General features: G+C 43.5%; 1 protein-coding gene across 9 annotated transcripts in view; it reads right to left on the reverse strand.

Annotated features, from left to right (window-relative positions):
* The window catches only part of PDS5B (PDS5 cohesin associated factor B), a 276,903-nt gene that overhangs the window by 90,992 nt on the left and 171,485 nt on the right, over positions 1 to 14,426 (reverse strand). For all 9 annotated transcript variants that reach the window (XM_065594581.1, XM_008167674.4, XM_008167679.4 and 6 more), the window contains 4 exons: positions 13,799 to 13,880; positions 4,793 to 4,841; positions 3,081 to 3,220; positions 2,887 to 3,002 (listed from right to left, as the gene is read on the reverse strand). In XM_065594581.1, coding sequence (XP_065450653.1) covers positions 2,887 to 3,002; positions 3,081 to 3,220; positions 4,793 to 4,841; positions 13,799 to 13,880 — 387 coding nt within the window. The remainder of the gene's footprint in view (positions 1 to 2,886; positions 3,003 to 3,080; positions 3,221 to 4,792; positions 4,842 to 13,798; positions 13,881 to 14,426) is intronic.

The following is a 14,426-nucleotide window of genomic DNA, read 5'->3' on the forward strand; positions in this document are numbered from 1 at the left end:
GGGCATAGTGGGCATCCAGGGGTGCCCGTACCAGGATTGGTTCAGAGGGTTTGCTGGGTAGCACTTGAATGGAGGAGCATGAGTGATGGGAGCAGCCACAGGGGAGGAATGTTGTAGAGTGCCCAACATCCTCGTCTCCATCTTCATCCTCACTCAAGAATTGTGGAGCAGAAAGAGGTGGAGAGCTCGATTGTTTGGCGGCTTTTGTTTTCTTGGTACTGACGGTGCCGGAAGGTCCCACTGTTTCGGCGGCTGACATGGCAGGTGTGGTCGGTACTGGGAGTGTTTGCCCATTAGTGGAGCGCCTTTTCTTGACCAACTCCAAGGTCGGGGATGTGGTACCCTGTTTTTTTGCCGCCTTCTTGGCAGGCTGATTGGGAGCCCGGGCCATGGAAAAAAGGGTCCTTGTCCGAGGCTGTGTTTGGCAATTTCTGGCCAGGTGGGGTGCGTACCTCAGGCTCAGACGCTGGGCAGAGAGACTTCTCCATGAAGAGGAGAAGTTTAAGTTGGAGATCTTGTCTTTCTAGTGCTTTCAGATTGTGACAGTCTGAGCACTTCTGTGGTATATGTGTCTTGCCGAGACACCAGACATACTGAGAGTGGCCATCTGAGAGTGGCCGTCAGAGAGAGAGAGAGAGAGAGAGAGCGCGCGCCTGCAGCATTTGAACTCTGGAGAGCCAGGCATGCCCCTCAGGGAGCATGCTCTCCCCATAAGGGGGCAAGGTATGAATATTGTGCTGCGGTGGTGGAAAAAAACCCGGAAACCTACAGCCCTCCCTTTGAGGAGAAAATAAATTTTTTTTTTTTGATCAAAAGAACGGGGATAAAGTACTAACACTAACTATTCTAATTGAAAAACTATGCCAGGTATTCTCACCAGGCTTTTATTGAAAGCCCCGGAAAATCGATCAGAAGTTTCAGGAAACAAAGCACAGCAAAACAATGTATTTTTCCCTTATGTCAAAAAATTCTTACAACCGTTTCTTTGAAAAAACTCTAGCCTGCATGTTTTGGAACAGACAATCTGAAGTTTGGCAAGAGAGTCACTCTGGAGTCAGAGAACTTCTTTTATGCTGACTCTGAAAATTTGAAGAAACCCAGCCAAGTCATAAGCCTCTGAGAACTGCCACTTCCACATGCTCAGAGGATTGCAGCTAAATTCTCTGAACATTCTGCCGGCACCAAGCATGCATCACACCAGGGTTGCTGAGACTGCTGGGCTGGCCTACATTAAAGCTGTAAGTTGACCTAAGAGACTACTTCAGTTACAAAAGTTACGTAACTGAAGTCAATGTAACTTAGGTCAACTTACAGCGGTGTCTACACTGCACTATGTTGACAGGAAACGCTCTCCCGCCAACTTACCTTCTGCCTCTCAGGGACGTGGAGTACAGACGTTGATGAGAGAGCGCTCTGCCATCGACTTAGCTTGTCTTCACCAGACCCACTAAATTGACACCGCTGCATTGATCATAGCAGTGCTGATTTAGCCATAAGTATAGACAAGCCCTAAGAAGGGCTTTTCCTGCAATTGGTGCTTGGTAAGTAAAACTGACAGCAGGGCTCTCGATACGCTGTGCTAGCCCCCAGACAGCATGAAGGAGGAAGAGAAAGCAGTCTGACTCAAATGAAGAGGGGAGAGAAGCAGAGGGGAGCAGAGAGAGACTATGATGGAGAATGCACACTCCCCTGCAGAACCTATATTAGAATCCAACACTTCCAAATCCAGGCTGTCTTGCAAATAACTGTGCTTTCCGCTGACAAAGCCTACTACTGCTACCAGTTATTTCATTAGGACAAGTAGTAAAGGTCTGTGATGTGAATCTAAAGGCCTGCTAATGAACCACATAGAGGTTAATAGGTTACCAATTCTAGAATTTCTGTTTTTTTTTCCAGTTTGCTTTCTAAAAGAAGTTAGTTGGTTTTTGTATGCAATTTCCTATTTCAAAAGACTGTTAAGGTTGAAAAGTCAAACACTCAAAAGTTAAGAATTGGGAGAATTTAGACAGTCTGTACAATCTTAGTTCTGCATTTCTTTGTGCCTAGATATTATGATAGATTTCAATTACATGATCATATACCGATCTTTCCACGGGACCGACCCCTGCCTTATTCAGTGCACAAGATACATGGTGATCAGGGAATGAATGAGGGTTGTGTAGTGACTAAGGCTGCAGGACTCCTACTTCCTTTGTTGCAGAAGTTGGAAAGTATGTACGGAATGAGGCAGTTGACTGTGGGAAAAGGAAAGATGGTCTTGTGGCAAAGCTCTACACTTCTGCGCTCTTATCACATATGCACTTTTTTTCCTTCCACTACTTAGAAGTATTTAATAGTGTAGAGTTCAACTGATATGTCTACAGTGAAAAATATTACTGTTTGTAATGAACTACATGAATATTATTAGTTAATTAAAATGTGAATGTTTTCTATTGCTTTTATGATTGTTCATACTTACAATATGACCAGTTTTTTGGAATGGACATACAATTAACTGGTTCTAATAATTAAAAAGGGAACAAGAAATCCAATCCAACTTTTCCATATAGGTTAATTCATGTAAGTTTTCATGTAGATTAATTCTAAAATAATCTTTTCATGACCTGACCAGAGACTGAGATAAGACCATGTGGGGAACAAAGATTTTGGTGTAGATTTTTAAATGGAATAATCTCAGTGGTTCAGCTATTTTCTATGTTGAATGAAATGGAAAAAATAAACAAACAGTACAAATGCTGAAAAATTAAATTTAAAAACCTGTTTTAATCTATGATACAATAATACAACATCTAAAAATATTATAATCTGATTGTGTCTTTTTGACAACCCACTATTTACATCTCAAAGCTTCCATTAGTTTATCTGCAACCCAATCAAAATACATACCTGATTGATTCTGTATCAATGTGCACAGGTGCTATCCTCTCTAGAAGAAACTTAATCATTTCCAGGAAAGGGTTTGTAGGTTGTTTGGGATTGCCCAACTTCTTTGTAATTTCTCGCTGCAATATATATTTGAAATCGGTTAAAACCCAATTCAGTACCAAAATATCATAAAATATTCTGAAAGCTATTCTTACCACACATCCTTCAGCCTGCTTGCAAGAACATGATGGGCTAACAAGCATTTCTAACTGGTTTCTTATTTTCTCATCATCTTCCAGAACTTGAGTGAACTTCTTCATGAAATCCTGAGCCTTACCAGGATCTGGCAAGTTTCCTTTAAATATTAAAAATCTTCAAATTAGTATCAAGTTGGCAAATTTTAATTTTTAAGCAAATGTTTACTTGCTTAATAAAAGCACTGAAGAGAAAAAACAGAATGAAGCCTCATATTTCATACTGCTGCCGACTTTAACTAAAGTGTCCATTTCTAAATCTCTTCCCCCTGTGCTCTCAGCCTCTCTCTTTGCTTCCCTCATAGAACCCAGGCTAGACAACTCCCTCTCCTTGCTGCCGCCTGAGGCTTCCCTATTCTGCTGGTAATACAAAGAGCTAGGGCAGAAATGGTGATGGGCCAGCATTTGACCTATAGACACTTTATTACCAGGGAGATGTAGATCAGACACAACACAGCAAGGCTGGTACTTACTAAAAATACAAAATATATTTACACTAACTGATCTTATCCAATTTACGTATCACTTGCATATAAACATGGAACCTCACACTGCCATTTTAACAAAACTACTTTTCCACTAGTCCTAGACTATACTTTATGATACTTTCTATAATGTAGAAAAAAGTTTGAGAAGCCCTTCCCTTAAACGGTAAATAAAAGATTACTGAATTAAAAAAAAAAAAAAAAAAACACTCAGTCTTTTAGCAATGGCAGCATTTAATGCTAATCAGCATACTTATTCTGCTGGTACATTAAGAAATGGGTGATGACGACAACAAGGGTAGAAGACCACTAGACGCCTGTTAAAGCTAATGAAAAGCAATCTCTCTTGGACAATGTCATACCAAAATATTTATTTTGAAAATTATGTAGCCTAGAACTGAAGGAAACAAGAAGTTACAAGCTGACCATCCCTCCTACTATCGAGGGAAAAAAAGATTCAGGAGAAGGCTAAAGGCAAACAATAGGAACTTCTATCATGTGCTAAACTCTTCCACAAATGTCATACTTTATGTGAAGTCTGTGTTATTTGAACCAGATTATTTTTATCCAATTCATGATTTTTTAGATAAATTAAAAAAATAATTTTAAACTAAGATTTTTATTTTTTATGTTCTCCAGTTCTTTACTTTATGTTTCTTTAACTAGTTTCTTATTGGGAGAATTTCAGATTTTACATAAAGTTTCTCTCTCGTACGAAGTCTCACATTTAAAATGATCATCTACACCAAAAGTCAAGTCCCTTGGGGTCATGAACATCTGTCATTGTGGGAACACACTCTCAATACAAATCTTAAGCAAACAGCCTATGTTAAATCTGCAGCCAACATCAACTTCTAATATATTTTGTGCGCTACTGTAAATGCTGAAGGACAAGTTGTGTCATCCATATTCATCTGACTACTTTACTGTAATCTCTAGAAATGCTGTCAAAGTGTGAGAAAGAATATCAGTACCATGAAACTAGTTCTGTGATTTGAGACTGTGGACTATTTTATAAGTAATAGTATTTTTACAGTTGCCTTGATGATCCCTCTCATTGAAAAAAACAAAGTAAAATGCAAAGTTTGCTGCAATAGTTTACAGGCTAATGTACCAAACATTTGAAAACCAGGAAACATCATATTTCAATTCTAATTTTTAACAGCATAAATATTTAATCAGACTTACTTGTAATGACCATCACTTTTGAGAATATAGCTTTACTGCTGGCATCTGTCTGAAAAATCACAAAATAAGAAAAATCTGTTTAAAGTGAAGACTTGACATTATATGCTAGTAAATGCATATAGTGTGAGCACAATTCTGTAAAGCTATATAATCAGAACCAGACTTATTACTAATGCCAGTATATTAAATGAAAAAAAATGGCAATATCCATATTAGATGTTTAATCACAAAGTCAAAGTTTAAAGTTTTCATGTAACAGTACTACACCCTCGTGGCGTATTATGGATATATTTAGACAATCATTTAATAGTTTAACTACTAAAAATATTTTATGCACAATGAAGATGAGTTGTTTCTATGAGAAAACATTGCATTTAATGACCTTTTGTATTTAAATCTAATCTTAACACTGCATTCATAGTTTTTTGCATTTTATTATCTTAGGGATTTTGTTTGTTTTTAACTGCTTTTAAAAGTTAATATATAAATAACCCCAGCTGAAGTTTGTTTCTCACTACAATGAATGAAGCAAGTTCATACCAGCTGTTCAACTGAAGGTTTTTTTGTTTGTTTTTTTTAGTTTTGGGGGGGTTGTGTGTGTTTGTTTTTGAGAAACGGAGGAACAAGAGTGACTAACCGTACAGCAACACAACTGTAAAAGCAACCATCAACACCTGCAATAGCAAGGAGTAGAAATGCATTTCTGGAGGACTATGCTATTTGTATTTTACTGAGACATTTACAATCTCCTTCATACCAAATGTATCAATACAGGACAGTTACCTGTTCCATAACTGGCATTCTTCGAGATGTGTTACTCATGTCTATTACACAGTAGATGTGCGTGCTCGCCACGTGCACCGGTGCCGGAAGATTTTCCCTCACCAGTACCCATAGGGGAAGCGCTACTGCGACCCCTGGGGTGGCGCCACTATAGCGCGCTATAAGGGGATCCGCGTGCTCCCCGCACCCTCAGTTCCTTCTTGCCGGATGAATTCCGACAGAGGAGAAGGAGGGCGGGATATGGAATAGACATGAGCAACACATCTCTAAGAACGCCAGTTACTGAACAGGTAACTGTCCTTTCTCCTTCGAGTGCTTATTCATGTGTATTCCACAGTAGGTGATTACAAGCTATGTCTGATGGATTCCCTGGCTGAAGTACAGCCCTACCGAAAACAGCGTCATCCCTGGCGTGGGAGACTATCACATAGTGCGATGTGAACATGTGTACTGAGGACCAGGTAGCGGCTCTACAGATGTCCTGGATAGGGACATAGGCCACAAAGGCAGCCGGCAAGGCCTGAGCCCTTGTCGAGTGAGCCCTTACAATAGGTGGTGCGGGAACCCCTGCTAGGTTGTAGCATGTGTGGATGCATGATGTAATCCACCGGGAAAGCCTCTGGGTGGAGATCGGTTGGCCCCTCATGCGCTCGGCCAAAGCAACAAAGAGTTGTGAAGACCTGCGGAACGGCTTAGTACGATCCAGATAAAAGGTCAGAGCTCTGCGCACATTGAGCGTATGGAGGCGGCGTTCCTTGTTAGAGGCATGCAGCTTAGGACAGAGGACAGGTAGGCAGATGTCCTGGCCCATGTGAAAAGCAGAGACCACCTTAGGGAGGAATGCAGGGTGTGGGTGGAGCTGAACCTTGTCCTTGTGAAAGACTGGGGGGCGGGGGGGGAGAAAGAGGTCGCAGGTCGGAGCTCCGAGACCCGCCGGGCTGACATGATGGCCACGAGGAAGGCTGTGCCCCCCAAAAATATATGGAAGTATGCGTCCTGAAGGTCCAGGGCCGCATACCAGTCGCCAGGGTCCAGAGAGGGTATGATACATGCCAGAGAGACCATGTGGAACCAGCATTTTGCCATGAACCGATTAAGGCCTCGCAGATCCAGGATGGGTCTGTGCCCCCCTTTCGTCTTGGGGATCAGGAAATAACAGGAGTAAAACCCTTTTCCCTGGAATTCCTACAGAACCTTCTCCACGGCTCCCAAGCTGAGGAGCTGGCCCATTTCCTGCTGTAGCATGGGTAAATGCGACGGGTCCCCCCTGCTGTCCAGGGAAGGAGGAGAGAAGGCGGGGGCGAGACAAATTGTAGCATATAACCCTGGGAAATGGTGTTGAGGACCCATTGGTCCGATGTTATCCGGGACCATTCCATAAGGAACGCAAACAAGTGGTTGCTGAAAGCAAACTTTATTGGTAGGTGGGTCCTCTCGGGGGTCCCCCAGGTACCCTCCTGCAACCAGTCAAAACCGTCTCTTGCCCTACTGCTTGCCCCTGGAGGGCCCAGGCTGCAGGGCAGAGCAAGACTGCCTCTGAGATCGCCTCTTGAGTTTTGGACCTCTTGTAGGTGGGCTCGTATCTCGACTGGGGCGCAGGGACGGAGGTTTGCGCCTTCGGCTTCTCCTTAGGTGGGACGTAGAGCCAGAGGGTCTGAAGGATGGTACGTGAGTCCTTCATGCCATGGAGCCTCACATCTGTTTGTTCCGCGAACGGGTCCTTTCCGTCAAAGGGAAGATCCTGCATCACAGACTGTGCCTCCGCGGAAAGCCCCGACAGCAGTAGCCATGGCACCCTGTGCATGGACATTCTGCATCCGACGACGCCTGCAGAGTGGCTGTTGCAGCGGCAGTGCCCTCTTCCACCAGTGCCTTAAAATCCTCTCTTTCACGCTCCGGAAGGGAAGGCTCGAATTTTGGCAGCAACCCCCACAAGTTAAACTCCTATCAACTGAGGAGGGCCTAGTGGTTGGCCACCCGGAGCTGGAAGCCGGCGGACGAATAAAGCTTCCTGCCAAATGAGTCCAGTCTTTATTTTTGGGTGCGGGTCCTGGTTGACCTTGTCTTTCCCTGTGGTTCATGGACTCTACCACTAGGGAGCTGGGGGCTGGGTGGGTATAGAGGTATTTGTGCTCCGCCTTCCTCGATATAGGGGCAAGGGAGGCTGGTGTTTGCCAGAGTGCATTGGAGATGTTAGCCACCCCCTCATGAAGCGGGAGGGCCACTCTGCCCAGTACCAAGGATGAGAGTACATTGAACAGCGAGTCCAAAGGTCCCTCCATCTCTTCAGCTTGGAGATGGAGACTGGATGCTACTCGCTTTAGCAGCTCCTGATGAGCCCTGAAATCCTCCTGCAGTACGGAGGGGGGCGGGGCTGCGATCTAGTCATCCAGTGCGGGGGAGGGTGCCGGTACCGGTGCATGACCGAGGGCCTTGCTGGGTGTGCACAGGGAGCCAGGGGGTCCACTGGCTCTGCCACGGGGGCCCTTGCCATTGGCTCTGGTGTAGCACCAGGTGGTCAGGTTGGACCTGCTAGATCATAGCATGCTGCGTGTGGGTCGAGGTTGGGGATGCCAACGACCTATCCATGTCATGCGAGCAGTACGCACGGCGGTACCGAGAACGACGCCTGCCACGGGACTGGGACTCCAATATCGAGGAATGGTGCCGCCTCGAGCTGCTATTCTTCGAGACCCTTCGACACCTGGATCCGCGACGACCTGGAGCTGGCGATCCCCACTGGGAGACGTGGATACGGTGCCTCGATGCGCGAGAGCTGGAGCATGACCGGCGACTGCGTCCGTGCCGGGAGCGGCTCCAGTAGCTCCACCAAGAGTGGAAGTGTCTACAGCGTCGGCGCCTGTCACGTGGATACCCTGTACACACCGTGGATCGGTGCCTGGAACTCTGCTCCGACAGCACCCTACCAGACAACCTGGAGGGTGACGAGAGTGGAGGCTGGAGGCTGCATCCAGACAGGACACTGAGCGACAAGCGGGCCCGAGAGTGATCCCCTGACCGGGATCTGTGTTGGGTTGGCATGGGCTGTCGAGAGCCCAGCGGCAGCTTGCCTCTAGAGCTGGGTCCGGGTGCTGGCGGTGCCCCGGGCACCTGCAGAGTCATATAATCTTTGGCCGCTTGCAGGGCCTCCAGTGTCGAAGGCATGCGGACTTCAGCCGGAGAGGTCTGAGTTGACCCAAACGGGCTGCTCCGCTCGACCTGAGTCCAAGCTCTAGAGCCCAGGGGGGTGGGGGGGACGACTGGGGCTGCCTGACACGGGTCTAGCCTCACCCCGTGCCTTCTCTCGACACTTCTGAGAAGACAAAATCTTCCTCTGCTTTTCTGACAAGGAGCGGTGCCGGCAGATTGCCGTGCACCGAAGACCGAGTGCCTGGTGCCGATTCTGCTCGGCGCACCGGGGTTGGAGCCAGTGCCGACTCCATGAGAAGTCTAATGTCTCTTTTTTCGTGTTGGGTTTGAAGAACCTGCAGATTTTACAGCAGTAGCTGATGTGGGATTCGCCCAGGCAGTGGAGACAGTCGGTGTGTGGGTCACTCCTGGGAATCGAACTCATGCAAAATGCGCATGATTTAAACCCCGGGGCATGCCCCAGCCCGAACATTAACTAACTAAACTAGAACTTTTAACTAACTGATACAGGTACTACTGACAACTAACAAGATCTGAGACAAGCTGCAGCAAAGCAGGAGCGAGCAGTTCTAATACACCGTCACTGGCGGCAAGAAGAAACTGAGGGTGGGGGGAGCACGTGGCTCCCCTTATAGCGCGCTATAGTGGCGCCACTCCCGGGGTCGCAGCAGCGCTCCCTCTACGGGTACTGCTGAGGGGAAAACTTCCAGCACTGGTGCACGTGGCAAGCATGCACACCTACTGTGGAATACACATGAGCAAGCACCCAAAGAAGAACTACAAATGAGTATGTCATACCTAGCAAAAAAAATGTGCATGTGATGTCAGAAAAGGAGAATGCAGTTTTTCATTCACTAATGACTCAAATGTTGGAGAAGGACTTTAAACTCCACATGCAGATATTTAACACTAAGAACTAGGCTCCCTTTGCTAGGAATGAGGGAGAGAAGGGAGAATGTTTCAGAAATTCAGAGCACATAAAACTACCAGGCAACTGCTATTAGTTATCCAAATAAGGACATTTTTCCTGATCTGTAATTCTGGTTTCTGGAACATTAAAAAAAAAAATACATCCATTGGCTTCTTCCTGTAGGTGTCACTCCTGTAGGCAGTTAAACCAATTACCAGACAACCTCTTCCTTATTAGCTGTACTCTATGAGGCTCTACAGTTTGGAATTTTCCATAGCATTCACACAACTTTAAAAAAAAAAAAAGGAGAAAACTAACATTGAATAATATTCCCACCGACAAAATGGGAATAATAATGCTTAATCACCTTTGTAAAGTGTTTTGAGATCTATGAATGAAAATTTAAGTATTATTCTCAGATATTTGAGTATTTAATTCTGGTGTCAAAAAAGAGGTTTGGGTTTGCTGCAGATTCTCAAATGAACAGTTGCAGAAACCTAGATTTACAAGTAGAGGAAATCTGTACATCAGCTCCTATCCATTCTCAAATCTGCACCAATACACCGAAGTAGCAGGTTTACTGACTCTTCAGTCATAATGGGAACACTTCTGTTGCAAGGTTCCAGCTCCCAGTACTCTTCTGGCAGAGACTGACCATCCTGAGGCCAGATTATGAAGCCTGTAATGCCTTGCAAAGGCATGCAAGGCACACTTTCAGTTTCAGCTTTAAAACAGCCATGGCTCTGACATTTTGAGCTCCGGTGGAACTGAGAAGAAAGTGTTTGATATCTGAAGTGATCAACACTAAGTTACAATTAAGCTGAACAATTCTCCCCCCCACCGTCCCCCCCCCCCCCCCCGACACACACACTCACACACTTTGGGTAAGTCATTTTACTGGAGGCAAAATTAACAGCCAAAGTGAACAACCCCAAAAAAACTGAGGACAACTTATGAAACTGAAAAGAAATCTCAGAAATAAGTCTTACCTTACAAAAAAAAATTTCCCAAAGAAACACTTAACTACAGCATGAGACAGAGGCCTCAGCCTTATCCTTAATGGGTTCTAGTCAAGAAATTATGCTTAAGATGTACTAAGGGAAAGACCAAGCTCCAAATCTGCTTGTAGGAAGTCTAAAAAACATTTTTGGGGGGATAGGAGGAGAACTGGAGGCAAAGGAGGAAAATCATGCCCAGGCAAGTTTCACTTTTTTGCAGTCTTTTAGAGGAAATCTTTCCTAATACCAAACAAAGCCAGGCAACCAAGCTATATAGGCCTTGGGATGACAAGATATCTATCTAATAGGGCAATTTTGACCATTGTGTGTCTATGGCAATCTAACTCCAGAAGGGAATGACTTTGAACCTTTAAGTTCCCAGCATGTGTGTCATACTTTGGTGATTGACTAGCCCGTGACAGAAGGTATGGGAATCCTAAATTCTGAGTGACTGTCAGATTTTTGGAGCAGGACAGAAATATGAAAGTGAATAGTGGTGCATTAATGTTAACTTTAACATATTTGGAAAGACAGGCAGTAGCGGGAAATTATATATCATCTGATAGAGCAGGCTTCCACAGAACACATTCCTTCACATAAATCTTTTGCATAATTTAGCTACTTTCCTACTCAAATCAGAGAACAAACTGATCGTTTGGTATCTCCCCCAAGACTGCCGATTTCCTGAAACAATGAGTTTCCATTCCATGAGTGGGAATAAAGACTCTCTCAACTTGGACACAGAGGACTCTTGCTAAATAGATTACTCAGGTGGACTGAAAATACAGTTCTGCTTAGTGCAATAGAGCATCGGTGTCCACAACGGGTTTATTTTTCATCCTCCTTTCCTATGTTTACAGTGAATATGCTATTACTGAAGTACTGTCTGTTTGAATAATCACTTGGTGATCAATTATCTCATTTTGAACATAAGTTTTCCAGCCAGTAGGGATGCCATTTCTTTCCTCCTGGAAGACTAATTTCTTTAGTCAATCAACTGTTCAGTGTGGCTGTCCAGCTTTTCATGCGGACATCAGAGGCAACCAACATCCCACAACTGATGGCAATCCTCCTACCTCTGAAAGGAGGCTCAGAATTCTACGGAAGATGACCAGGTAATGAGAGAAGCTGGAACCACTGATCTCAGTAAGAAATTAAGTGAAGCAGCAGACTTGGAACAGGGCCTGGCTCATGGAACAAGCTTAAATATTGAAGTCAACAGACTCAGAGCCTCCAGGGTTTCCAGATTTTAGCTGAGTTAAAAGATGAGACAGAGCACGCAAGATCTGACTGGTCTGACCTTGCAGCGCTGAACAGGGCTCCCATATGAGGCAATGTTTGGACTCAAGAAGCTGCTATTCTCCTTTATCAGAAAATGCAGGCAGACAAAAGCGTTAATAACTTTGGACACTGTCTCAGGTAACCAGCTTAAAAGGCCAGATTTGAAATTACTTGAATCACAAGACTCCCTCACAGATACCACCACTACCAAAACTTTGTTTTGCCTATAACAGGCTGAAGGAAATCAAGACACTTACCTTTCTAGAAAGCTTACTGTGACATTCTATCTATTTAATCAAGTTCTGAATTCACCCCAGAGAAGCTGTATACTAGGAAGAATTGGGAATTAAGCTATGGCCTTCAGGGCAGACTCATGTTCCTTTCAAGTCTAAATAGTCTCTTGAATTAGAAGTGGTGACATCAAGGTCACTAGAAACTGAGGATTCTTTAACAGCGCTATAGCAACTGCCTTATCAAGTCAACTTGCCATCTTTAGCTGAAGGAAAGCTATAACTCTTGCCAAAAACTGTGGAGAAAACACTCCGAATCCAGCTCATTTCAGGTCTCCAAGATGCACTTTCTCCAGGTTCTCTCTCTTTTTGCTTTTTGGGGTTTTTGTTTGGGTTTTTTTTTTTTTTTTCTTAGTTTCTTAGAGAAATTACTTCTTTTCTCTAATTCCTTGGATTCTTCCACATGTCTGAGTACAGGCCTTGTACAGACGAACAAATCATCAAATGGTACATCAGCGTAATGTCTTTTTGCAAGGCAAGATCCAGACACTTTTTATGTGCCTGTCCAAATGAGGAGAAGAAAGGAGAATCACCACACAGAGCTATAGAACCAGTAACCTAAAGGGCAGGTCAGCCTTTCATCCCCACCCATGCCCTTGCAAGAGACAGAACATTCTGAAGTCGTACTGACAGAAACAGATGGAGTCTGCTCATCTTCATGAACAGGAGCCTAGGGCAACGAAGAATAAAAGCTGATCTGCTAGAGGCAGGAGACCCTTCTCTGTCTAACTCTATAGTACCAAAGGTTCAACTGTCTGACCCGAGAGAGGAGAGGAACCCAAATCCAGGAGAATCACTTACTGGACCTATGAATCCTTAGATAATTGCCCTGTTCATACCCTCTGAAGCACCTGGCATTGGCCCCTTCGGAAGACAGGATACAGCTATGCTGTTAGGTGTCAAGCAAAACACTGATTTTACAGAATTTTACATTAAGTTGTAGAAATAATATTTATTATTCAACTTTTATATGCAACACTTTATCTACGAATAAATGTTTATTTTTTTCCATCGTCATATAAATTTTTAACGACTGTAACTAAATTGTCTGTCTTTGGAATAACCGAATGAATTTCCAACAACTTGCAGAAAGAAAACATAAAATGAACACTGTCAGGATAATTAATATACTTTTTTTTTTTTACACTGTTAAATAATTTAATGATAAAAAAAGTTGTCAATGTTTGTGTACTTCCCTGTACTTTACTCATTTGGCCACCAGAAATAAATTGGTCAGTTTCAATTTCTAATTCTCCAGCCAGAATACATTCCTGCAAGATGTGGCTTTTTAATACTGGTATTTAAAGCCAAACAAAATCTCTTTTTAACCCTATTTCATATTTTTTTAATTTTCCAAGTAGCTACAAAAAAAACCTCCTCCTACCATAGAGACATACACACTTTGCTATCTCATATATAGTCTGTCAGAATTTTATTTGGGTTTCCAAAAGATTTCACATCTGTCACTGAGAGTAAACATGGCAAATTTCAGCTCACAGATAATAGGTTCTGGACATAAATTAATAGTGTGCCCCTTTAAGTAAAGCCATAAGGGATATACACACAAAATAATTTAAGAAGGAACTTAACTTACTTTGGGCTGTTTAATTAAGTCGACCAAGTCCTTTACCTGGTGTCGTAGCAGATTTTGACATTTCCACATTTCATTCAATGCTCTGAAGTGAAAAAAAAATTAGTTGACAGAAGCTGCTACACATTAACATGCCTGTAAACCTATAATATACCAAGTGACTTCAACTCCCATTGACTTCAATGAAACTTGAGGCGCTGAGCATTTTCCAGGGCTTGCTAAACTAGACAAGTTCAAACTATAAATAAAATTGTTTCCCCTGTGGTATGACATTTAATTGCTTGTCTTTTATTTTAAAGGTTCTGCTAGTATACCTGTAGAGTTTAACTTCCAATTATTTCACCTTTAAAAAGGGGGTGCAAGTCATATGTCTCCTCTACAAAGAGTTCTTATTTGAACAAGTCTGAGCTCAGTGTCCTAAATACGTTGAAACATGGTAGGTTACAGCAGATAACACTTAAAAGTCCATTGGTTTAAACCAGTATCTTTCTACCAGCTGCCTTTTTTTATTTGCAGGAGCAGCAACTTGACAAAGAAGAGACCAGATTGGACTTCTAAGAAGAATCTTAGAAACATTATATAAAGGAACCAAATCAAACCCCTCCCCCAAAGGCAAATAACCTACATTTTT

The sequence above is a fragment of the Chrysemys picta genome, chromosome 1 (genome assembly GCF_011386835.1).
Source record: "Chrysemys picta bellii isolate R12L10 chromosome 1, ASM1138683v2, whole genome shotgun sequence".
In the NCBI taxonomy this organism is placed as follows: Eukaryota; Metazoa; Chordata; order Testudines; family Emydidae; genus Chrysemys; species Chrysemys picta.